Source organism: Melanostigma gelatinosum (assembly GCF_949748355.1).
Source record: "Melanostigma gelatinosum genome assembly, chromosome: 12".
Lineage (NCBI taxonomy): Eukaryota > Metazoa > Chordata > Actinopteri > Perciformes > Zoarcidae > Melanostigma > Melanostigma gelatinosum.
In genome coordinates this window covers 5,174,491-5,197,878 of record NC_136645.1, presented here as the reverse complement: position 1 = coordinate 5,197,878, position 23,388 = coordinate 5,174,491, and the positions used below count along the sequence as shown (strand labels likewise).

The window sequence follows — 23,388 nt, the reverse complement described above, 5'->3', positions numbered from 1 at the left end:
AGAAGCTTTTAGTTTACATCTGCAGCTCACAAGAGCTGACCTGACACCACGGCCGCGTGTGTGTGTGTGTGTGTGTGTGTGTGTGTGTGTGTGTGTGTGTGTGTGTGTGTGTGTGTGTGTGTGTGTGTGTGTGTGTGTGTGTGTGTGTGTGTGTGTGTGTGTGTGTGTGTGTGTGTGTGTGTGTGTGTTTGTTTGTCTCACTTTACTGTTTACCGGAACCAGTGACACTAAGCTGCTATTTGCTCTAGTTAGCACATCCTGTGTATATGTGTCTTTCAGGTGTGTAAGGCAGTGTTAAAGGAAGAATACGGATTGTTTACTTCGGTTGTTGTTTTTGTGTTTTTTTCAGCATATTTCGGTACTTAAGCACATGTTTTGATACTTTGTGCTTCACACAATTCATTCAGTTCTCCAAACATCTGTAAGTTTGATTTCCAGCTGTAGCTGTGAAGCGTTAGAAGTCATCGTGTGTAAAGTGTCCTCAAAGCAAGTAGTGAACAGAAATAAGTGAAGACATGAAAAACCGTCGTTATGGTCTTCATCTAACGGTCCTTTAACACGTCGTGACGAACACTTCCGTCAGTAAAAGCAACCGAAACAAAGCTTAACATTGTGATATTTGTTCTCTCTGCATCTATCCGTGATGGTCGTGTTTCCATCGAGGTGCATGACGTATATGTTGCAGTGAAGAACGAGGCCACAGAGGGAAATGTGACCGAAGGGTTAAGAATCTTGTTAGAAAATATACTTTGACTTTCCTTGACTACTTCACTCAGACAATAACGTGTGATAAATGAAGTGCTCATATGTTAAATATGCTTATACGTATATTTTTATCTCTTATGTGCACATTTACTGTGAATGTGCTTACAGGTAGTGTCGTGTAGTATTGTGTGTGTGTGTGTGTGTGTGCGCTGCTCCTCTGCAGACAGCATTAAATATTCATCCTGCTCGTATTTCTCCTCTCATCTGTCTATCCACCCTTCCCTTCCTCCTACTTTTCTAAAGCCTTCCTTCTCTTGCCATCTTTTCTTTCCATCGTTTGCTGTTTGAAAGGACATAAAGTGTAAGGAGGTAGTAATAGATAAGATGGAACAGGGATTTGAATCCGTCGCTCTGTTCTGGGTATAGAGTTCAGGTCCTGTGGGGAGACTGTGAGTCTCTTGATGTCTCTGCATGTGTTAAGATGTGTACATCTGTCTGTGTTTGTGTAGTTCTGTTTAAGGTACGATCATATTCTCCGATTATTCAGATGTGTGTGTGTGAGACAGACAAAAATAATGTCCCATCTGCTCTGTTTGTTGCTCTGGTATCACATCCACACGTCCTCTGGGTGTCAGTGTTTGTAAGCAGGAGACTTAAAAAGGAATTGAACCGGGTTGTGGTGTGTGTGTGTGTAAACCTATCCGAGCACAGCGAAGGGGAAATTTCAGCCCAGTTATCGATTTGGTCCGGCCCGTTTCAGGGTCACTGTGATGTCAGCGTTTGTATTATTATTGCTTTTATTGTCTGCTGCTTTTAATTCAACACAACACGATGACATCAAACCTCATTGATTCCTGCGGGTGGACGAGCTGCTGCATATCAAAATAACAACAGGACGCAGCAAAAAGCACTTCAATCAATAGAAGTTCAGGCGCTGAACACAATGAAACTGATGATTACCAACAGAAAGTTCAGTAAACTTGCAGAAATCAGCCTTAGTGCTGAACATAACACCCTACGGCATCTCGGAGGGAAGGATGTTGTGCTTTTGTGAGTGTGTATATATATATATATGTATATATATATATATATATATATATATATATATATATATATATATATATATATATATATATATATGTTAAGGGGTTGATTTTTCACTGATATAGAGTACTTTTCCTCAATGGTGTAGATATTGTCCTCACTACCTGTAACTCTTTCACCACCGGTGTTACGGATTGTCTCATTCGCTCTCCCTCTACCTGTCTGTCTGTATCAATGTCCTTCACCCCGTCTGTCTGTCTGTCTTCTAAACTCTCTCTGGCCGTCTATCTGCGTCTGTCTCCCGGTCCGTCCCTCTGCCCGTCCGTGTGTCTCTCCGCCTCAGTCCTGCTGCCCGTCTCGCTTTCTGCCCGTCTGTCTCTCCGGAGCCTCTCTGTCAGGATTACATGGTGTCAGGTTGGCCAACATGGACACCGGTGGTGGGGAAACAAAATGTTCCTCTCTGCACAAAGCTGCTCTAATCCCCCCCCCCCCCACACACACACACACAGCAGAACCTGATTACAGAAAGCTGGTGGATGGGCATTAGGACAGACAGGACAGCACTGTGTCTCTCTGTGCTGGCTGGTTAACTGACTGATTGGTTAGACTGACTAATTGACTGACTTTGCTAAACTGACCCAGCTTACCTGTTTTCTAATTGGCTGATTTGCTGCTGTCCAGGTGAGTGAAAGCCTGGCTGACTGCCTGTCTGATTCAATGACTCTATAACTTAAGCCGGTGGCGCTCGAGCCTGGTGGCCAGTTATCTCGTCATCTCGTCAAATAACTGCTGACTGTCTCACTGTTAGACCTGAGAAAACACGACCACAGTTAGCAAGTTACGCGTCATTATTACACCTCGATGAAGCGAATGCCGTCAACACAACAACCCACAATAAATCAATGGTTCAGTGTTGTATTTGTTGAAACCGTTTGAAAGAGTGTTCATGTTTGTATCGAGCAGTGTTACTAATATGTTGTCTTCTCTCTGTCATATAAATGTCAGCATGTGACGCAAATCAAATCAAATGTGTTTGATGTTAAAGAATTATTTTCTGCTCATTGAAGTTTACATTTCTTAATCGTTGTCATGTTAAACATTTGTCCTCCTGTGTGCGTCACTCAGAACGGTCAAATAATTTAGTCTTGAAGATGAAAATAAATAAAAATAGTTTGGAGCGATGTCGATTGATCGTGGTCCACCATCAACATTATGACTCCACTGATCAAACATGTAACATCTTTAATGTTGTACCTTGTATTTGAGTTTTAATGGTCTTTGTTATTTCTGTTCTGTCATTTCAGCCTTAACCGCCTACACGTACCTCACCATCTTTGACCTGTTCAGGTGAGTGTGTTCTGCATCGGCTGTGACATGAGTGCGTTTCCTCTCATGAGCTTTATTCCCACATGATTGTACATTTGAACACAGAGAGAGAGAAATAAACCAGAATTGAATGAATAATCCTGCTTCTTACATGTGAAGACGTCATGCTTCATTTGTCTAATGTGATACCAAATAGATTTCCTTTTTCTTTTCTTATTTTTATGAAACTAACTGATACATTCCTGATCACTTTTGCTTGTGAAACAATGTGTGAGATGTGAGACGACACTCTTTGTCTGCTCAGCTGTGTTGCTTTTTTTTTTATGGAGAATTTCCACTCGTGAAAAATTCATTCTGAGATTATAATGAATAAATGACAGAAGAAGTGAACTTTGGCTGACCTCTCTGTTGTGCTACCATTTGTCTCTCACTCTGTGCTGTCTTTTATCTGAAACCTGTGTTTCCTCCCTCAGTTTGATCACATGTCTCCTCAGCTCCTGGGTGAGCATGAAGAAACCAAGTCAGGTGTACTCGTTTGGGTGAGTTCACCATAATCATCTTTCTGCCGTGCTCAGCCTAACAGCTTTTATAAATGTGTATGTGGGTGAGAGTGTGTCAGTGGCCACATCGTGTATTTGCAGCTGACGGGTGGCCTCTGACCTTGAGGTGTGGAAGAGTGGTGATCAAGTGGAAATCTGCTTTTCGGCTTCACTTGGCTCCCGTGTGTGTGTGTGTGTGTGTGTGTGTGTGTGTGTGTGTGTGTGTGTGTGTGTGTGTGTGTGTGTGTGTGTGTGTGTGTGTGTGTGTGTGTGTGTGTGTGTGTGTGTGTGTGTGTGTGTGTGTGTGTGTGTGTGTGTGTGTGTGTGTGTGTGTGTGTGTGGCGCTTGAGTTTACATCTGGGCATGCCTGTGTCTTTATTTGAGCGTGTGTGAGAAATGATCCTTTGATGGAAATCTTAACACTGTACACTGACTTTGTAGATTTATTCAAGCAGACAAAAACAGTTTTATATTCTCTAAACCAGTGGTTCTCAACTGGTCTGGCTGCGGGACCCACCATCACCCCTTAATGACAAGCCGGGACCCACGACCCAAATTATATATATATATATATTTTTTTTTTCAAGACGTCTCGTAGTAACGTCTCTGTGCAGTAAACAACTGTCAAATCAAATAAAGAAAGCACACATCAATTACATTTTAACAATTAATATTCTCAATTTTCTAATTTAACTGGATGGATTATAAATACATAGAAATACATGAATACATGTTCTTCTCATTTCAAGTAAAATAACAGCTGGATTAAAACATAAATTACGTAATGAAATTCAATTTCGAAAAAATATTTTCACTGAATTGTCCTGCAGCTTTAGATTCAGTTCATTCAGGGTGAAGTGAAAAATCCACAACATTATATTTTTATCATCTTCCAAAAAGAGAAATTAGTCTTTGAAGAATTCACCTCTATGGGTCTGTCCAGTCAGAGTCTCATGACTCTGGTCTCTCTGGACATTTCTCTCTTTTGGAGATCGTCCTATGATTTGACTTTCACAACCCACACCACAAGTGCCGTAAATGCTGGAATAATTCCGCTGCATAAAAAATGCCCTTCAAAATAAAATGACTTTATTTTTTTATTTTTTTGTCAGGCAAAGGCCCGCGACCCACTGAAATCGTGTCCGCGACCCACTTTTGGGTCGCGACCCACCAGTTGAGAATCACTGCTCTAAACGTCTCTGAGTTATGTTCATGTAAGTGTTCCAAGTTGGATTTCGCAAACTCTACCAACAGCTGAACAGTTAGTGTGATGTGATCATTTGCATAATTTATGCACTTATAAGTGTCACATAAGGTACCTGTTCCGAGTCTTTATTTCAGGGGGAGTTGGCCTTTTCCGCTCTAAACTGTTGTTCACAGTTGATGATGATACGAGTCACTATCCAGCAGACTGCAGATTTTCTATATGCGCCCTCATAAATGAACCACAAGCTTTGGCAATGCAAAGCGGGACCTTTTGACCCGGCAGCACGGAGGCAATTAGGCCAAACTGTGCTTCGAGTGTTCAAAATAAGGTGTGTGTGTGTGTGTGTGCCCCAGTAAACATTGACGACCTATTAACCTCTTAGGTGTCTATTCATTTGCTCATCGACCTGAATAAATGGCCTCTTTTAGTCTGTCACACACACACACACACACACATATTGTTATGAACTTCTTTTTTTTTGACACAGCATGAGACGGTTAAACTTAATATTTAGACCTTCAGACAAAATTGAACATTTGAAACAGCATATCTTCGTATTTATTGTTGGAAAGAGCAACTTCGCATTAAAAGTTGTATGGAAGAAAATCATTGGTGCACTGAGCTCTACTTGTCTAATAAGCCAACATGGTATTGTGTTTATTTTATGCAAATATTCTTGCAGGCCCAGTTCTAATGGGGAACTGTTGCACAAGCTAAATTGAAACCTGCACTTTTGGAAAATACCTAAAGTTCTGCTTTAATTGCAGCCTCACTTGTCTTGATGTTTGTCGCTTTGTATATTCTTTCTTAGTATTCATAAGTCCTCACCTTCTTCACCCTCTTCCTTATGTGTACTGACGCGAATCCACAGTGCACTGCACACAGCTGGGGCAGAAGCTCTAAGCTCGGTGGTATTATTGTGCTTTACTGTGGGACCACCGGATCACTGACCGTCCATGTCAGACATAACTCCCTTAAGCCCAGCGGACCACTCGCAGAGACAAAGCGGCTCATCCTGTACAGCCTGCCACAGGATTGACCCAATGACGAGGTCAGGAGTCTGCAACCGTTCCAACCCGTTACGTCTGTTGCTGTTTTCTTCATGCTTTTAGTCTCGTAACGCGTTAAACAACAACCGTGTCTCTATCCACATCCTTGATCCAGTCACAACTCTCTGAATTCATGCCGAATTGAAGCAAATTGTTTCTGGAAGTCGCTGCTCTTTGAACGAGTAGACTGGTGTGTCGGGGAGTATTTGCCGATGCTTTGCCCCACAATGGATGACAATATCTCTCCTTTTCTCTCCAGGTTTGATCGACTGGAGGTTGTGGCTGTTTTTGCCTCCACTGTTCTCATCCAGCTGGGAGCCTTGTTCATCCTGAAGGAGAGGTGCGTATGTCTCCCCAACACAAACGCACTTGCTCATACTCACAAATCAGAGATGTCGACCGTAAAGGACACAATGACGGACAAGATATGCGTATAGATTTTATTTTTTTGGGATAATTTAAGTCACTATTTGGAGACAGATTAAAGACAGGGCATGCCAGATTTTAAAGCCAACCGAATAACCAGTGACATCCTGTCCCTTCAGGCGTCCCTCCAGTCCACTGCCCCAAAATCATCATTACAAACATCAACAACAAACGTGTCTATTGTTCATACTCACGGCTAAAAGCTTGCAGCTTCCACAAAAGATTATTTTCTTTTGTCATAACAATTGATTCATTTGGGGAGTAAAGAGAATTTCATTCAAAATGTTGAACGTCTTTGAAGAATTAGCAACACCGGCTTTAAGATCCCAAGTCTCTGTTTTTTGGTCTACATCTCTTCCTTTGTCTCATTCACTCTGTCTCTCTCGATTAAAATTTCAATTATCTCCTTTGCGTAACTCAGCGCAGCAACAGAATTGAATATTTCCAAAGCAATACACAAAGTATTTCCAATTGTTTCTTTCTTTTGTCTTTTGTCTTTTTTCTTCCACATTGTTAGTTTCACCAGCGTTTTTCTCTGCGCTACGTTTCCACCAAACAATTTAAAAAATGCAATAATTGGACCCCAGGATATTCTAGCTCATTCTAAACCAGTCTGCATCAATTATACTTTACTTTGGGTACTTTAAAGTATATTTGATGTTAATACTTTTGTACTTCAACTAGGTGATATTTTGAATGCAGGACTTTTACGGTACTAATAGCAGAGTATCTCTACACTGTGGTATTACTACTTTAACTAATAACAGAGTATCTCTACACTGTGGTATTACTACTTTAACTAATAGCAGAGTATCTCTACACTGTGGTATTACTACTTTAACTAATAACAGAGTATCTCTACACTGTGGTATTACTACTTCAACTAAGACCAGAGTATCTCTACACTGTGGTATTACTACTTTTACGAATAACAGAGTATCTCTACACTGTGGTATTACTACTTTTACGAATAACAGAGTATCTCTACACTGTGGTATTACTACTTCAACTAATAACAGAGTATCTCTACACTGTGGTATTACTACTTTAACTAATAACAGAGTATCTCTACACTGTGGTATTACTACTTTTACGAATAACAGAGTATCTCTACACTGTGGTATTACTACTTTAACTAATAACAGAGTATCTCTACACTGTGGTATTACTACTTTAACTAATAACAGAGTATCTCTACACTGTGGTATTACTACTTCAACTAAGACCAGAGTATCTCTACACTGTGGTATTACTACTTTTACTAATAACAGAGTATCTCTACACTGTGGTATTACTACTTTTACTTCTGTAAAAGATCTGACTTCTTCCTCCACTGATATGTGGTCTATTGTGTTTTCTGTTGTCAAATATATTAATGTTGTAAATATAATGTGAAAAGTAATACGGCGATATTATATATATGTTTATGAAATTATGAAAAGAACAAAGAGGAAAGAAGAAGTGGTCGCCGCCTAAATCAAGGGGAAAGTTTCTCCCAGTTCTGAGACCATTAAATAAACATGCAAACACACTTTTAGAGTCTAAAGGCAGCTAACCTGTTAAAACACTAACATGCAAAGATATTAAGACACAATAGAAACTGCACACTGTTTGGCTTCTGTGTGTGTGTGCTCCTGTCTTTGCTTTGCCAAATCCCTGCATGACACACACACACACACACACACACACACGCGCGCGCACGTGCACGCGTGTGCACATTGTCTAGAGTAAGGTTGCCAAGCCGTAGTTTACAGTGCATGTCATGAATGGCTCAGTAGGCCAGTACGGCGTTTGGAGTGTGTGTGTGCCTGTTAATGTATTTCCTGTTTTCTCTGTGTGTTTGTTCGCTCCTTGTCTCCTTTCATTCATTTCAATTGTCTCGATCGCTCTACCTCTAACACACACACACACACACTCACTCACTCGCTCTCACACAGTCAGCGTAGTCCCACCTGGCCAGTGTTGTTGACTGTGTTTGTTTCTGTTTTGTCAGTGTGGAGCGCTTCATGGAGCAGCCTGAGGTCCATACGTAAGTAGTTTCCCTCCACACACACACATACACACACACACACACACACACGCGCACACACACACACACACACACAAATTCCCTGATGACATGCTCAAATAAACACACACAACATGATATATGCTCCTGTGTGTCCTTCTGTAAACACAGACAGACAGACAGAAGTACATGGTCCGAGTCAGTGAGTGACAGCGACATGGTCGTTGTTAGTTTGACACTCTGACTGTGTGTGTGTGTGTCCACACAGGCAGAGTTAATTAAACACGTGCAGACTGTTGAACACTGTATTGCCCAAAATCACAAATTTGCCTCAAGGGGCTTTACAGCCTACAACACCCTCTGTCCTTTAAGAAACAGGCTGTTCAGTGAGTACAACCTACAACTTGTTTCTCTCTGTCTTTGCTCTTTTACGTCTCTCGCCTGCTTTGTTCTTTTCTTCTGTAGTTTGCTCCCTCCATCCTCTCTCTCTCTCCATCATCCCTCCATAATAAAACAGATTAGTGGCGGCTTTTACAACCTAAAACACAATGAGACTTAAACCTGTCTCCTGTGATGAGATTACCCCCCCCCCCCCTTGTTTCTCTCCTCTCCCCCTCCTCCTCCCCCCCTCCTCTTTCTCACCCCTTCTCTTCTTCTCTGAGTGGTTGTGAGTTGGCGTGAGAGACGACCGCTAACCGGAGGGACAGGTGTCTGCTGGGTAGAGAGACAGAGGCTCACATTCGCTCTCTCTTTAATCTGTTGTTAGAGGGAGGCGGGGGTTCATCACCCAGTTGTTGTGGCTCACCGGCGGGCAGCCTTTCGCCCCCTTCGGATTGTTTGGACCAATTTCTAGGCTCTTAAATGGATTGTCCCATGTGATTAGTATGTTGAAGAGTACCGTCCTGTGTGTTTGCTCTTTGTGCTTGTGTGCAGAGATCTGTATTTATAAGAAACAGAAATGAGAAATAATACGGCGAACATTTTGTGTTTATACACAAAAATAGCAAGTTTGTCTCAACATTTGATAACAATTGGGATTTTTATTTGTTTTTTCATGATCACCTTATTCATTTATGGAAAAATGTGTGCATTTGTATACGAAAATAAATACTTTTGAGAAGCGCAGTTTTACAACGAGCATATGTGAAGCTTGAACTTTGTACTATGAAGTCTGGCTGCCGAGGTACAGGCCACTGGAAGAGGTGCTGTCTTTGAAACGCTTCCCAGTGCACGTTGGAGTCGCGTCGGTGCACAAAGTCGCCGCGTCTGGACTCCTTTCTGACACATCTCTGATCGGCTTTCCCAAGTGCGTCTTATGAAACCGACAAACTTCAGCTTTGATCAGCACAGTGTTCCACAGTCGGCATGTTTTATGCACACAGCTGAACCTGAAGTGCCCGCATCCGCTACATTTGTAATCTAATAATGGTTTATGTTTTAATAAATGTTAGAATTAGTTCACTGTATGTCTTTCTAGAGTCATTCATCTCAAAAATCTTTCACGAGCCCCCCGAAATATTACCATCAACACAGTGCTCTGCACTCAGTGACCACTTTATTAGGTACACCTGTACAATCAATTCAACACAGCTCTGGCATACATTGTTTTAAAAAAGCCTGTTCATTGTAATCAACATAAAAATTGACTTAAAGGCAGAACAGTTGTATTGGATTGCATGAGATGTACCTAATAAAGTCACAAAGTAAAAAATGTTTAAACTGGCAGAAATGACATCTTTTGGTTTCTTTTGTTTCCTCTGAATCTTTCCCAAAATGCACTTTACCTCTCAGCGCCTCCCCGCTACAGTCACATGTACACTGTTTGTTCACATGCTTGCCGTCGGACAGCCCCGTTAACCGGACGTTGTCTTACGACCGTCCCTCTCTGTGTGTCTCTGCAGCGGCCGCCTGTTGGTCGGGACGTTCGTCGCTCTGTTCTTCAACCTGCTGACTCTGCTGTCCGTCAGGAACAAGCCCTTCACCTACGTCTCGGAAGGTACAGCCGACCCCAGTTTAACCGCTTCATCCCGCTGTGTGCACAGCACCAGCGTACGCCGTTTTAAAGACGGTGGATTCGTGGTTTATTTTGTGTCTTTTGTGTTTTCTCCCCTGGACGGTTGAGGTTTGGTAATCCTCCCCCTCACTGGGGAACAGGGACAATTTGGCTTTTGTTATATTTGGGTGGATTACTGAAGTAAAATCAAATGCTGGCTCACTGTTTTGCCAGTAGATAAATCACAAATGGCGGTAAGTGGGATCAGAGGTTAGTCCTTTCCTAATTGCAGGAATCAGTAAGTTGTACAACCAAACACAGTTGTGTCGTCTTAAAAATATGACACTATAAAAACCCAAACATATACAATTTAAAATTCAGCATTCCCTCACGACGGATGAAGTAGAAACGGAGAACGTAGGCATGAATTAAATGATGAATCGGTTATGAAAACTCTCTCAGATGATTCTGTTGATAATTGATGACTGAAATAATCGATGGTTAGCTTTGGCCTCGCCAGCATCTTTTGCAGAATAATGTCAGCCTCAACATGACTTTGGCCAGACTTCTTTAAGCCTCTGCTCCTGAAAAAACATCTAGTGGGACAAATGGATTTTATCTTTGCACCTTTGTCTCTTTCACAACGCGAGAAGACATTTGTGGTGCTGCAGTGGAGCCAGATGTTAAAGGACTGAAATGCAGCTCGATGGAATAGTTAACGTAATGCCCTGTTATCTCATTTAGGAACATTAACCAAACCTCTAACAAAATGACCAACATCACAGAAACATGGAGACTCGCATAGAGTTAGGATCATTGGAACAATGTCCGCTGACATAGATGACGAGAATCTCACATCACCTTTCCTCACGAATACAGTAAAAGAGTACAAATATACACATACATGTTGTATCTGTATGAACACATCAGAGACCAGACCGAGACCCACACGCCATCCCGACTTTATTAACACACAACATACGTGAGATAGTGAGACACACAAGTTATAGGTCACACACACACACGGTCACACACACACACACACACACACACACACACACACAGATGCAGACGCAGACTGGGAGGCCAGGCCAGTGTCGACCCCAGGACATATTAACCTTACTGAGACTCAGTCTACTGCTAATACGGACAGACTGCAACACACACACACACAGGCTGCTGCCTCTATCATACACACACACTAATTTGCAGACAATAGAATACACTCATTTGTACTTGTATACACACCTACCGTAAATGAAACATGCAAATGTTCATGCATGGAGAAACAGATTTGTCACACACACACACAGACTTCCAGAACTTTGTCACAGATTTGTCACACACACAGAACAGAGGGCCCCTTGGGCCGGTCAGTACTTTGGGAGAGAGAGTGGAAAAGGAGGGAATGAGAAGAGAGAATGAAGAAGGAGAAGAAGAGAGTTACGAAACAGAAGCGAGAATGTGCTTTTTCAGCAACATCGGTTATAAAACATCCTCATCCAATGATCCCTCCTTTCCTATTTCATGCTCCAGTCCCTCCAAATTTTCCTTGTTTCCTTCCTTTCCTCTCCACTACCCATCCCAAGATTGAGTTACTGTAAAGAGATGAAGAAGGTTTGAAGGAAGGAAGCAAATGGGAGGAAAGACAGATTTGAAAGATCCTCTTTTCTTCCCTTAACTCCTCCTACTCCTCTCTCCCCTCATCTTCCCTCTTGTTTTCTCCTCCATTTCACCCTCCACCTTTTTTCCTCTTCCCCATTTCCTCCTCTCCTCTCACTGTCACTGTTTCCTCCTCTCCTCTTTGTAATGGTTCAATAAAGGGATTTTGAAAACCAACTAGTCTGTCCTCGTGTCTTCCCTCCAGTTCTTCCTCTTCTGCCCTGTTTCCTCCTTCTCTCTCCTTTTTGCTCCTCTCCTATCCTCCTGTCCTGTCCTCTCCTCTCATCTCAGGCTGACTCACTACAGTCTACTGATGAATGAGGTCAGTGCGTGTGTGTGTGTGTGTGTGTGTGTGTGTGTGTGTGTGTGTGTGTGTGTCAGCTGTCTGCTCTTGCGTTCGTAGCAGTCTCAACATCACTTAACATCTGACATTTAGGAATGGGAGGGGGATGAAACTACACGCACACAAACACACACAGGCACTTAACTTTGCCAAAACACACAATATCTCTCACTCAGTGCACACACACACACACGCACACAGACACAGACACACTCTCGCTCTCTCTGACCGAGCGAGACTAAAAGTGCATGATGCAACCATGTTCCAGACGGTGGTAATGTAGTGTGCCAGAGGGCCAGGCGGGCAGAGAGACAAACCAACACACACACTCAAACATTGTCTGCCCTCCTCGTACACACAGATCATAAATAAGTCACTCCATTAAAATGTTTGTTTAGACTGACTCATCCTGCTAGTAAAACAAACAAAACAACCTCCCCACACACACACACACACACACGCACTCGGGTCTGAGCAGGATGGGATGTGAAGGGCCTTTGACCAGACGCCGAGCCTTCGGGTCTCGCATTGTCGTCAAACATTAAAGGTGGGACGACGCAGCGGAGCGAGAGCGCTTATCTTTTTTTAAAGACGAGTGGGTGATCCGCCTGCTCCCCCTCCCAGAAGTATTTTTAACCCTTACCGTGACGAAGAGGGTGACTGCTCCGCCGCCCCAACTCTGTTTCATCAGAGTCTGGATGCAATAATAGGAGATCTGGAGAAGTGGTACCTGCTCCCATACGTGATAGAATTATTAGTAACTTGGTGCTGCAGCTTGTGGGATTGTTTGACGTGAAAACCTTCCAGAAGATGCTTAAATCTACAGCACAGAGTTGACGGAGTCAGCTGTGAAGGGAAACAGCTGTGTCTGAATATTTCATGCAGCATTGAACTAGAAAGATGTTTCTGTTCCCGTCTCCATATGAAACTGTCAGATGTTCTGCTCTTCAGTTCATGTCAGACTATAGAGACTTTATATGTCTCTTCTGAGATCCTCCACGAGCACGCTGTACTCTTTGGATTAGAACGTTACCTTTTACCAGAGCGAAAGCAGCTGTTGGATTTAGTCATTGGAAGTCCATTATAACCATGTTCTGGTTCCAGATGTGAAGATCTTTCTGCTTTTTCTCTGTATTTTATTATTGGAAAAATGTGTCTGAGTTTTAATGCTTAGATTTTTGACACCTTCAAATTCTAAATGACAAGTCTGTCACGTGTGAATAAAAGATGCATGCCTGAATCATTCTACATGCATCTGACTGTGAGTGCAGCAATTTACTGCCCCGTGATGACTGGAAACCTCTGGAAAGAATGGTTCTTTGCCCCAAAAGAAACCCAGTGACACACATAGTGTGTCTTTACAGCCACTGATGAAAAGGGTGTTTTACAACTAATACACAACCCTGATTATGGAAAACCTGAGAAACCTGGTTTCCCTGACAGATTATATTGATGTATGAAAACTTTTAAACAGTCAGATGTTCATTGAAGGCGTCTCTCTGTCTCCAGTGGCCAGCAGCAGTTGGCTTCAGGAACATGTGGCAGATCTGAGTCGAAGGTAAGAAGACCTGCATCACTTTCTCTCACTCCTCCTCCTCCTCCTCCTCCTCCTCCTCCTCTCTCCCCCCCATCAGCAGATTTCAGTCTCAGGTCGGAACAGGAAGGATCAACTTACACTGACTCAACACACACGCACCCATCCGGTGTGTGTCACTGCTTACAGTGTGAATTTGTGTGTCCGGGGGTATGTGTGTGTCATATAAACCATTGGCCTCCCCCCTGGGGTCAAAGGCTACCGTCAGTCAGTGTGAGGTCACATGGTCAGGTGGACGAACAGATTGGCTCATTGATTGAGTTTCTTAGAAGCAGCTGCGAGATCATTGTTATTGTACAGTGACATGAGAATCCTTTCCCCTTGTTGACCTGAGTTTAAGGGTCAGAGATCACTGTGACTGCAGTCGTTATCTGAGATTAATCTTTAGTAAAACTACACGTAATCCATAGTTCACCTCTCAGGCGTGTATCCAGGTCTGTTACGCTCTTGTTAGTTCATTTTAAAGTCTGGGTTTATAATTGTACCACAAATACAGGAGTAAAGTATTGTATGTCCTCTTACAGCGTGTCCGTTTAATAATCGTCCAGCATAGAGAAATGAATAAGCAAGTTAGTGATAATAAATTCAGTTTTCCACACCTCACCTTACATCTTTCCTCATGCTGCCAAAGAAACATATCGCCTGACTCCAAAGCAGACGGATGCTGTTGCGATTAATATTACATCCCACTGTGTATTCCCACTTCTGAAGTGGGATAAGTATAAGTACTCACACACACACACACACACACACACACACACACACCAGAGTCAGCAGCTCAGTTGGTGCAGGTTACTCGGGGCGACAGCCTGGAGAGTTGTGCAGCAGTAGAACTGAGCCGTGATTGGCTAAGAGGGCAGAAATGAACGGGACGTCCCAGCCTAGTTTCCAGTCTTTGTGTGTGTGTGTGTGTGTGTGTGCACAAGAGAGACAGAGATGCTCTGAATGCCTTCATAGGAGCACTTAGCGTGTGTTTGTGTATGTATGTGTTCGTTTAACAGTGTGTGTTTGCATGTAATCTGTTTGCTTGACTTTGTGTTTGTTTGTGTGCACGTGTGTGTTACTGTCTGTGTTGTAATAGCCTGTCCCTACTTAACCTCTACAGGGTCTGGGGGCCAACTGGGTTATATAAAGCCTGCTGCTCTCACGGCCTCACCAGCCTGAAGCCTCAGTTCTGTGTGCGTGCGTGCGCGTCTGTGTGTGTGTGTGTGTGTGTGTGTCTCTCTTTATGTCTATGAAAGTTGCCAGAGGGGAGAAGTGAGATAGATATTTTAAGTAATTGTGTGTGGCAAAGAAAGAAAGTTATCCGGTTCTGATTGTTATGAAATCCTTATTCTTGTCAGATTATTTCAATTAAAAAAAGAATAAAAACATCTGCCACACAGCGCGACTCATCTAGAGATTCGGTGTGTCGCAGGTGTTACCGCGTGACACGTGAGATCAGGGTCATGTGACCGATGGTGGTGGTAGATCCAGCACTGCATGTAAGATCCCACGTTCAATTTATTAAGAAAAGCACGTTTATTCCTTTTCAGAGGTGAAGTTTGGATTGTCATGCAGTATCATGTCGGTACGAACGTGTCCGTACTGTTGCCAGAGTGAGTTCAGTCCAGTGTGGAGCCAACAGAGCAGAGTATCAAGAGTTTGTTTGCCTCTCGGGTTTTAATCCCTCGCTCTCTGTCTGCAACGTGTCTGGATTAACACACACACACACACACACACACACACACACAGGGTCACATGTCAAATTATATCAATGCATCAAGAGGGATTATGGGATCGCTGGGATTGTCAATCTCGTCCCCACCTCCACTCTTTCTCTCTTTCCTTCTTTTGTCCTTTCTTTCTCTGTCTGTCTCTCTATCTCTTTCTTTTCCTCCCCTCCCCTGCTCCTCTTATCATTTCATTTCCTTTCCTATCATTTTGTTGCGTATTATCTTCTCATCTTTGTCACTGGGTTTTAGTTAAATGAAGTAAATAATTTCCATAACAAACTATTCTGACAGGATGAATCATCAAATCATTGTCAGTGAATCTAAGTAGAAAGATAACGCTGCAGTATGTAGTGTCGGAAGCCGCAGTTATTAAAAAATCCAAAGGCACGAATGTTCTAAACATGGAACCGTGTGTTCTGCAAGAATCTAACTTCCTGCAGGGAAAGACTAAAGCATCTTAAATCTGCGGAGGCCAGCCCAGTGGCTCAAGTGAGTCATTGCTCAGTTTCAGGACTCCAGACTGAGGCTCTGTGCTACTGACTGACTCTGTGGGTTTGATGCGTCCAGCGGTGAGTCACAATCTGTGCTCGTATATATTTCTGCTGTCGTACAGTCTCGGCAGTCCTTCCGTTATTCACCGTCTGTCTCTGAGGACGTCATCCCAACCGTCTGTCTCTGCTGTCCGTCTTACCGAGACTCAGATTCCCTAATTAAAAGTGAGCTGGACGATCTTACAGTAACGTGAAAAACGTTCCACACGCACACACGCACACACATATTCCCTTTCCTCATACCTCCTCTGCAGCTCTTCAGTTTTTTGGAAGTGCTGCCCGCGGCGAGCACATGACTCTCTGAATGACGTGTTTGACATTAATTACGTGTTGACGTCCATGTCAGCGTTTTGCTTTTTAAACGTTCTCTAATGACAAACGCCTCGCGGCGCCCGGCCGCCGCGCTCCTCTCCATGTTTGTGACAGCGCTCCACGCCATCGGGCCGCGGCGGCTTCAGAGCGCTGCCCTTTGACGTATTGGAAATTCAATCTGACACGCGGCACCGGGCCGATTCGCCCCGAGTCGCGTTCATTGACCCGTTAATCGGTTCCAGGAACGCCGGGCCGGGGCGTGTTACACAGGGAGCGTTCGGGGTCGGCTCTGTTTAGAGTTTTTGGGGGAATCGGCTGAAGGTTTGAGGCCAAACCTCGGACTCATTACTCATGTCAGAAAGGGCAATTTGAGCAAGTAGGAATATCTTCGTTGTTCTTTTACAACATGAGTAATTGGCAGGCTTTGCTTCCCAAATATAAAGTAAGAGAATTTGTAGGCTGTTTCCGTGGTGGAAGTCTATCATGGCTTTGCAGACAGGATGAAGAATGGGGATGTCATCTTTCTCTTTCAGAAAAATGTCCACCGAAATATTAGCAAGCAAGTGGATGTTTACCACGTCTGTCTGACAAACTCCATACCTCGGGTTTATAATCCAGACTTGAAGTTGTACATCTGTATTTTTCAAGCCGGTGCTTCTCTAGAATTGCAGAAGTCTTAATTCATTCGTATTCGTCTGATTTCTTTGTTTAACACAACTACCGGTACATTAATCTAGATAAAGAGAATATTTGACTGTTTCATAGAAGTTAAAGAACTTCTCTTCCAGGACTTTATTTCAGCTCGTTAAACGCTGATGTTTTACAGCCTCGTTGATGAAAGGAGTTATTGATGTGTGTCCTTATTGACCTCGTCCAGTCAAGCCCCACTGATTAAATCTGCATCTCATCCAGACTATGCAGCTGTCGTCACGCTGTCATCGGATGCTACGTCGCGTAGCATTAAACCACCTGAGATACGTCACTTTCTGCAGATGTGCCTTTGATCAAGACTCTTCATATTTAGCAGCTCTGCAGGTGCTACTCGACAGTCATATAAACTGTGTCGACGTCCGGTGTCAAATACACCCCGTCAGAATAAAGTGTTTTTATAAAGACTTCTCCGTCTGCACTGTGCAGCTTCCTTCACTCCGAGTGTTTGTACACGAGGTTTGTTCTCGGCTGTCTTAGACAAACATGAAACAAAACAAGATGATCCCATCAACTCCAGTTCAAGTCCCCTAAAGTCCATTATGACGGTGTGATCGGGTTAAAGGTCTAATCCGTGAGACAAACATACACACACGGTGGCTACAGCTTAGAGAGGACGACGAAACGTACTCGGCCCTCTTTAGAAAGGAGGGAGGAGATGGAGGAGAAGCTGGTGTGTTTAGTTCAAACATGAATCGACCCCGTTATTATTCATGTTTGAAGTATATGTAGGTTAGTGCAGAAACTGTCCAGACATTTGCATTAAAAACAAAAGTGTGAAATAATAGATTTTAGTGGAGAACTTCTAACACTTTAACGTTATATCCTTCATGAAGGGAGGACTCCGTGCATGACTGTTGTATTAGACGGCATTCATTTTAGGTGATTAAGTGGGAAAATCTGGAGGTGATCATGTGCACTAATCCTGTTTTGGTTTGTTTGTGTGTTTGTGTGTTTGTTTGTTTGTGTGTACAGTTTGTGTGGCATCATTCCAGGTCTGAGCAGTGTGCTGCTGCCTCGGATGAACCCATTTGTCCTGATCAACATGGCGGGAGCTCTGTCGCTCTGCATCACCTACATGCTCATAGAAATCAAGTAAGAACTCATCTCTCTCTCTCGCTCTCTGTCTCTCTCTCTCTGTCTCTCGCTCTCGCTGGTAAATTCACCAGCAGCATGAAAACCAGGGATTGTGTCCTGGGCTGCTGGAAACTCCCTCTCGCTGCTTTAAACTGCCCTGATCTTTATCTGCAAAATCAAAATGAGAAACTGGATTTTTTGTGTGTCAAAGAAGAAGGATCAAAAGTCGGTATTCTTCTTGAATACCAAACCTCAAGGACCACAAACGGAGCCAGACATCCTTATTATTACAAAATGTTGTCACCCGAAAAATCTAGGAAGACTTAAAGGTCTTATAATATGTTAAAAATGTTAGAATATTTAATTTGATGTCGTAGATATTCACAAGTTATTGTGTGTGTGTGTGCTCAGTAACTATAATGCGGTGGACACGGCGTCGGCGGTCGCCATCGCGCTCATGACGTTCGGCACCATGTATCCCATGAGCGTCTACAGCGGCAAAGTGCTGCTGCAGGTAAGACGGACGACCCTTTCTCCGCTGGTGTCGTAGTCACAGTCCCACGGCAGGAAGCGCGGTCATAACTCGTTTGTGTCGTCTCCCATTCACAGACGACGCCGTCGCACATCACCGGCCAGCTGGACAAACTGCTCAGAGAGGTGAGCGGATTGATTTCAGGTTTATAGAAGATCAAGAAATCTGTTTCATTTCTTTGTCAAATGATCAAATTTTCAGCCGATACGCTCCGTTCCTGATGAATAGTTACATGAAAGCCAGAAAGGAATATAAATCTCATCCTTCGTCAGAATGGAAACCAAATGTTATTCAAATTCAACTTTATTTTGGCTTCATTTTTACAGCATGTTACGTTTATGACCTCTACATTGTTATTGGTTAATTGCTCCTCTCTGTGTCCAATCAGGTGTCGACTCTGGAAGGAGTGCTGGAGGTTCGAAACGAGCACTTCTGGACTGTCGGCTTCGGATCTCTGGTACGTTTCTCAGCCAAAGAACTGAAGACGAAACCCCATAAATGGATATTAAGCTCATTTTTTCCATGTTCGATATTTGTAGCTGTCGGTTAAAAAGTGTCTTTCTAATTTACTGAAATTATGGAATTATTAGAATATCATTTTATTCCATTTACATAAAAACAACTGGCACATAATGCACCTGAGATTTGAGATTTAGGACGTGAGCCCACTTTTCCTGGTTGATGGCTCTCATATTCTGATTGACATCTCTCTCAAGCTTTTGGTCCCCCCCCCCCCTCGTCTCGTCCATCCCACTCCGTCATTCGTCGTTTGGAAATGACGATCTGCAGGGATTTGTTCACCCAGACGAAAAGAAGGAACAAGTCATTCATGCGGAGATATTCTCTCTCTATCTTTCTCTGTTTTTTTGGAGGGAACACTGTTGTTGTTGTTGTCTCTGTCGAGTTGTCGTCGTCTGTGTTGCACAGCAACGGCAAACAAGCCCAGCTGGCTTTCTGGGCATCATCAGCTGGAGACGTGCTATGTTGCGATTTCAATATCTGAGAATAAGCTTCTTTGAAAGAGAAGTAATTTTGTCCCCTCAGCAGTCTTAACATTATTCTGTCTTCTCTAAAGTATTAAAACAGTTGCAAGCACGTGTTCCAAAGTCTGACTGAGAATGTGCAGACAGACGGAGGTTATGAAATACAACAACGGTCCCGCGGCTGGAATTGAGTCGGGGACGTCGCTCGGTGCATTCGGCTACCGAGGCGCTGCAGAATTCTTCAAATGATCTCCGATTGTGAGAATAAGATCCAAATTCAGCACTTCGATATTTCACAGGATTTTTAAAATCATGTTTTTTGTTTTGTTTTTCTAAAAGGAGGAGTCATTGCATGTCATTGGCTCAATATGTGACATTTACTGGACAGGTTTCTATCGCTTCATCAAACAGTGATTTTGTGAAGTGTGTCATGTAAATGAATGCATTAACCCCTCAGTCTCCCTCAGTGTGTAGCAGTTGTACTTCCTGCAGGTGGAGCAGCGTCCTCTGTTTACATCAGGCCTGACGCTGCGTTTATTGTTGTTTGTGTTTGTTATCGATGCTGATGCTGTTGTGACTGATGCTGCTGCAGTTACACAACTGTTGGTTGTTGGCCCACTGCTGTCCAAACTGATTTGACCCTCTGACTGCACTTCTGCCCCACGGGGGTCTCTCTGTGTGTGTGTGTGTGTGTGTGTGTGTGTGTGTGTGTGTGTGTGTGTGTGTGTGTGTGTGTGTGTGTGTGTGTGTGTGTGTGTGTGTGTGTGTGTGTGTGTGTGTGTGTGTGTGTGTGTGTGTGTGTGTGTGTGTGTGTGTGTGGGGGGTCCTTTTGAGGTCTGTATGAGAATATTAAAATTAGCAGGCAAGGACAACATGAGGGACTCAGTTTTGTTTTTAAGGTCAAAGGCTGAATGTTGAGGTGAGACGTGCTGTGATGAAGGTTATTGTGATGATTATGTAACCAGCTGTGTTAAAAAAAAACCTGATAATGTCATAATTTTTTTTTATAGATGACATTTTACTGATATTTTACTGATTTACCTCGTGTGCTCTCCCCCTCCCTCCCTCCCACCCACAACCTCTCTGTTTCAGGCCGGCTCTGCACACGTTCGTATCCGCCGTGACGCCAACGAGCAGCTGGTTCTGGCTCACGTCACCAACCGGCTGCTGCCGCTCGTCTCCACGCTGACCGTCCAGATCTTTAAAGACGACTGGACCAGACCGCTCCTCACCGGGACCCTCTCCTCCTCTGCTCCCCCTATGGGTCCTGAAGGCTACGCCACCGTGCCGCCTCCGCTCTTGACCTCAGGAGGGGAGATGGACCCACTGACTTCCACGCCCTCCAAACCCAGCAGCCCTCCACCAGAGTTCGCCTTCGACACACCGGGGAGGAATGTGCAGCCGGTGGTCCTCCCCAACCCGGGACACCACGCCCACCGGCCCTACGGAGGCCTGGGGCTCCCCTACGGAGCGTCTGCCTACACGGGGATGCTGAGTCAGGGTCTGGTGCGGCCCGGTGGCGGGTTGGGTCTCGGAGCGCAGGGACTCGGAGCAGGGTTCGGACTGGGTGCGAGCGGGGTGCCTTACAGAACTGCCTTCGGAGGGTCGGCGGCGCCGCTCCGGTTCGGAACCAGCAACCCTCTGGCTTCACAGTCGCAGCACAGACAACACCGACCGTGATTGTGCAGCGCTAGAACTCCCCTCCAGACGCTTTCACTCACAATGAAGGTGAAGTTTGTCCACAGCTCAGTTCAGATATTTAAATCTGATGAGATTTATATTCCTGTCCAGGCTGGATGGCCGACGCTACAGCATTTACTCCCAGTGTGACACCAAGATGGTAACTTTAGATTTAAGCCTTGTAGTGTGAGCCGCCCCTGACTTTAGAAGAGAGGTGGCGAGGATGTTGTGGTATTTATTTTGGGGACCAAAAGGAGGACTGTGGTTGGATTTGTTATGTTTGAGTCTGTTTTTTTTTTATTCGGAAACATCCTTAATGGGAGGCTGGCGGTTATTTTCTTAACGCTTAACTTTTTGTGGCAACATCTTCAAACATCATTTCTGGTGAAAGGTAATAAAAAGTGTTGAATTAAAAGAACAATCCAGTTTTACATTTCAGCCATTTCAAGGACACTAGAATCCAAATCATTGACGGTAAAAACCTCCCAGACAGGAGATCAAAGGTCAGAGGTGACAGCGCTCTTACCTCCTATCTCCTCGTCTTTTACCGATGATGTTAGAGGAGAAAATAATTGAGGCAGATTTAGAAAACGGGAAGGTGATCAAGAAGACTTTCATTCATGGTGTAAAACTTCCACTTCATCTTCTAAAGCTTTGAGGTGTGTTGAAGTGTAAGTGTTGCCTTAAAGTGTCCCGAGTGTTTGACGGCCACTCGACCAGCATTTAAACAAGAATATTGTGTGAAAAAAAAAACATGTTCATGTGCTGAATTGCTCCTCATCTACGTTTTAAGTTTGGTATAAAACTACATTTATTTTCTTCTGCTCTTAACTTCTAATTTCACTTTTTTGACTGCAGAGCTGCTGCTGAAGACTCCGAGTGAAACACGAACAGTTAACATCATCGTGATCGTTGCACGTTTAGGGTTTGAAGTAAACAATTCATTGTTTATCAAAAGATTAGCTTTGTTTTCTATAATGTTTGAAAACGCACATCACAACTTCCTAAATTGTACGACCAACATTCCTCAACACAAGATTTTTCATCTTTTTTTTTTATCCAATTTTTTTGCATTAAAAATGATTCATGTGACTCAAAACGGTTGCAGGTTGATCTTCTGTTCAGCGACTGCCTGAGCTGTTCCTCAGTGTGTCTGCAGACTGAATGTTGCCGAGTGTTCCTGCATGTGTAGCAGCAGCTCTGCAGACGACGCTCTCCTCTACAGACTCTCGTCTTCTTATTCCTCCAGACACATTCACATCTTTGTGTCTCAAGTGGAATTTGGAGGAATGTGAAGTAAAGTTGGATTACAGTGAATCTGTTTCATTACGTCATTAAACACGGAGCCTTTTCGGGGGGGGGGGAGCATTTCATGTGCTCTGCTGGGAGTGTATATTTGACTGGGATGTTTCTTTTTATTTGTTTTTTAATATGAACCCGAGCTGGGTGTCAAACAACAGTTATTCCTTGTTATTGTTCCAGGTTTCTGGTGCCTTTCTCACATTCAGGGGGAAAACACATTTATTATTTGAATCATCAGTGATCAATATGATGCTTTTTCACAACAGTTACGAGTTGGAGAAATGCTCTTTAGATAGATGAATAATTAAAGAACACTCCGCCCGAATGAGACATATTCCATGTATGTTCATTTAAAAAGGACGGAGACGTTATTAATAACGTTAGCGTTTTCTCTCTGTGCAAAGAGCAACTTAAGTCTGTTGAATGTGAGAAAACGTGTGCAGCTGTAACCAAACCCAGCAGTGATGTCAGAGTCTTGGAGTACACCTGTTCATCACGTCACGCTGAGAAGTTTAACCATTAGAAATCAGCAGGAACGAGACCTTCAGGGACCGTTTAATTACTCGGCAAGAGAAACTCTGACGCATTTAGACTCAATGGAGCTTTCAGTCGATCTCTCGCTGATAACATTA

The 23,388-nt window shown here is 43.6% G+C and overlaps 1 protein-coding gene across 2 annotated transcripts in view; it reads left to right on the top strand.

Annotated features, from left to right (window-relative positions):
• slc30a6 (solute carrier family 30 member 6) overlaps positions 1 to 22,667 on the top strand; it is a gene marked incomplete at its 5' end in the record, with an annotated part of 35,284 nt that extends 12,617 nt beyond the window's left edge. The window contains 12 exons of one of the 2 annotated variants that reach the window (XR_013772409.1): positions 3,054 to 3,096; positions 3,549 to 3,614; positions 6,130 to 6,210; positions 8,290 to 8,325; positions 10,206 to 10,300; positions 13,812 to 13,860; positions 18,158 to 18,277; positions 18,671 to 18,773; positions 18,869 to 18,916; positions 19,180 to 19,248; positions 20,867 to 21,614; positions 22,313 to 22,667. Coding sequence is in view for 1 of the 2 variants with exons in the window: in XM_079279820.1 (XP_079135946.1) it covers positions 3,054 to 3,096; positions 3,549 to 3,614; positions 6,130 to 6,210; positions 8,290 to 8,325; positions 10,206 to 10,300; positions 13,812 to 13,860; positions 18,158 to 18,277; positions 18,671 to 18,773; positions 18,869 to 18,916; positions 19,180 to 19,248; positions 20,867 to 21,454 (1,298 nt within the window). Of the gene's footprint in view, positions 1 to 3,053; positions 3,097 to 3,548; positions 3,615 to 6,129; positions 6,211 to 8,289; positions 8,326 to 10,205; positions 10,301 to 13,811; positions 13,861 to 18,157; positions 18,278 to 18,670; positions 18,774 to 18,868; positions 18,917 to 19,179; positions 19,249 to 20,866 lie in introns of both variants that reach the window. The other variant, XM_079279820.1, reaches the window with a different exon arrangement.
• Positions 22,668 to 23,388: the final 721 nt, after the last annotated feature.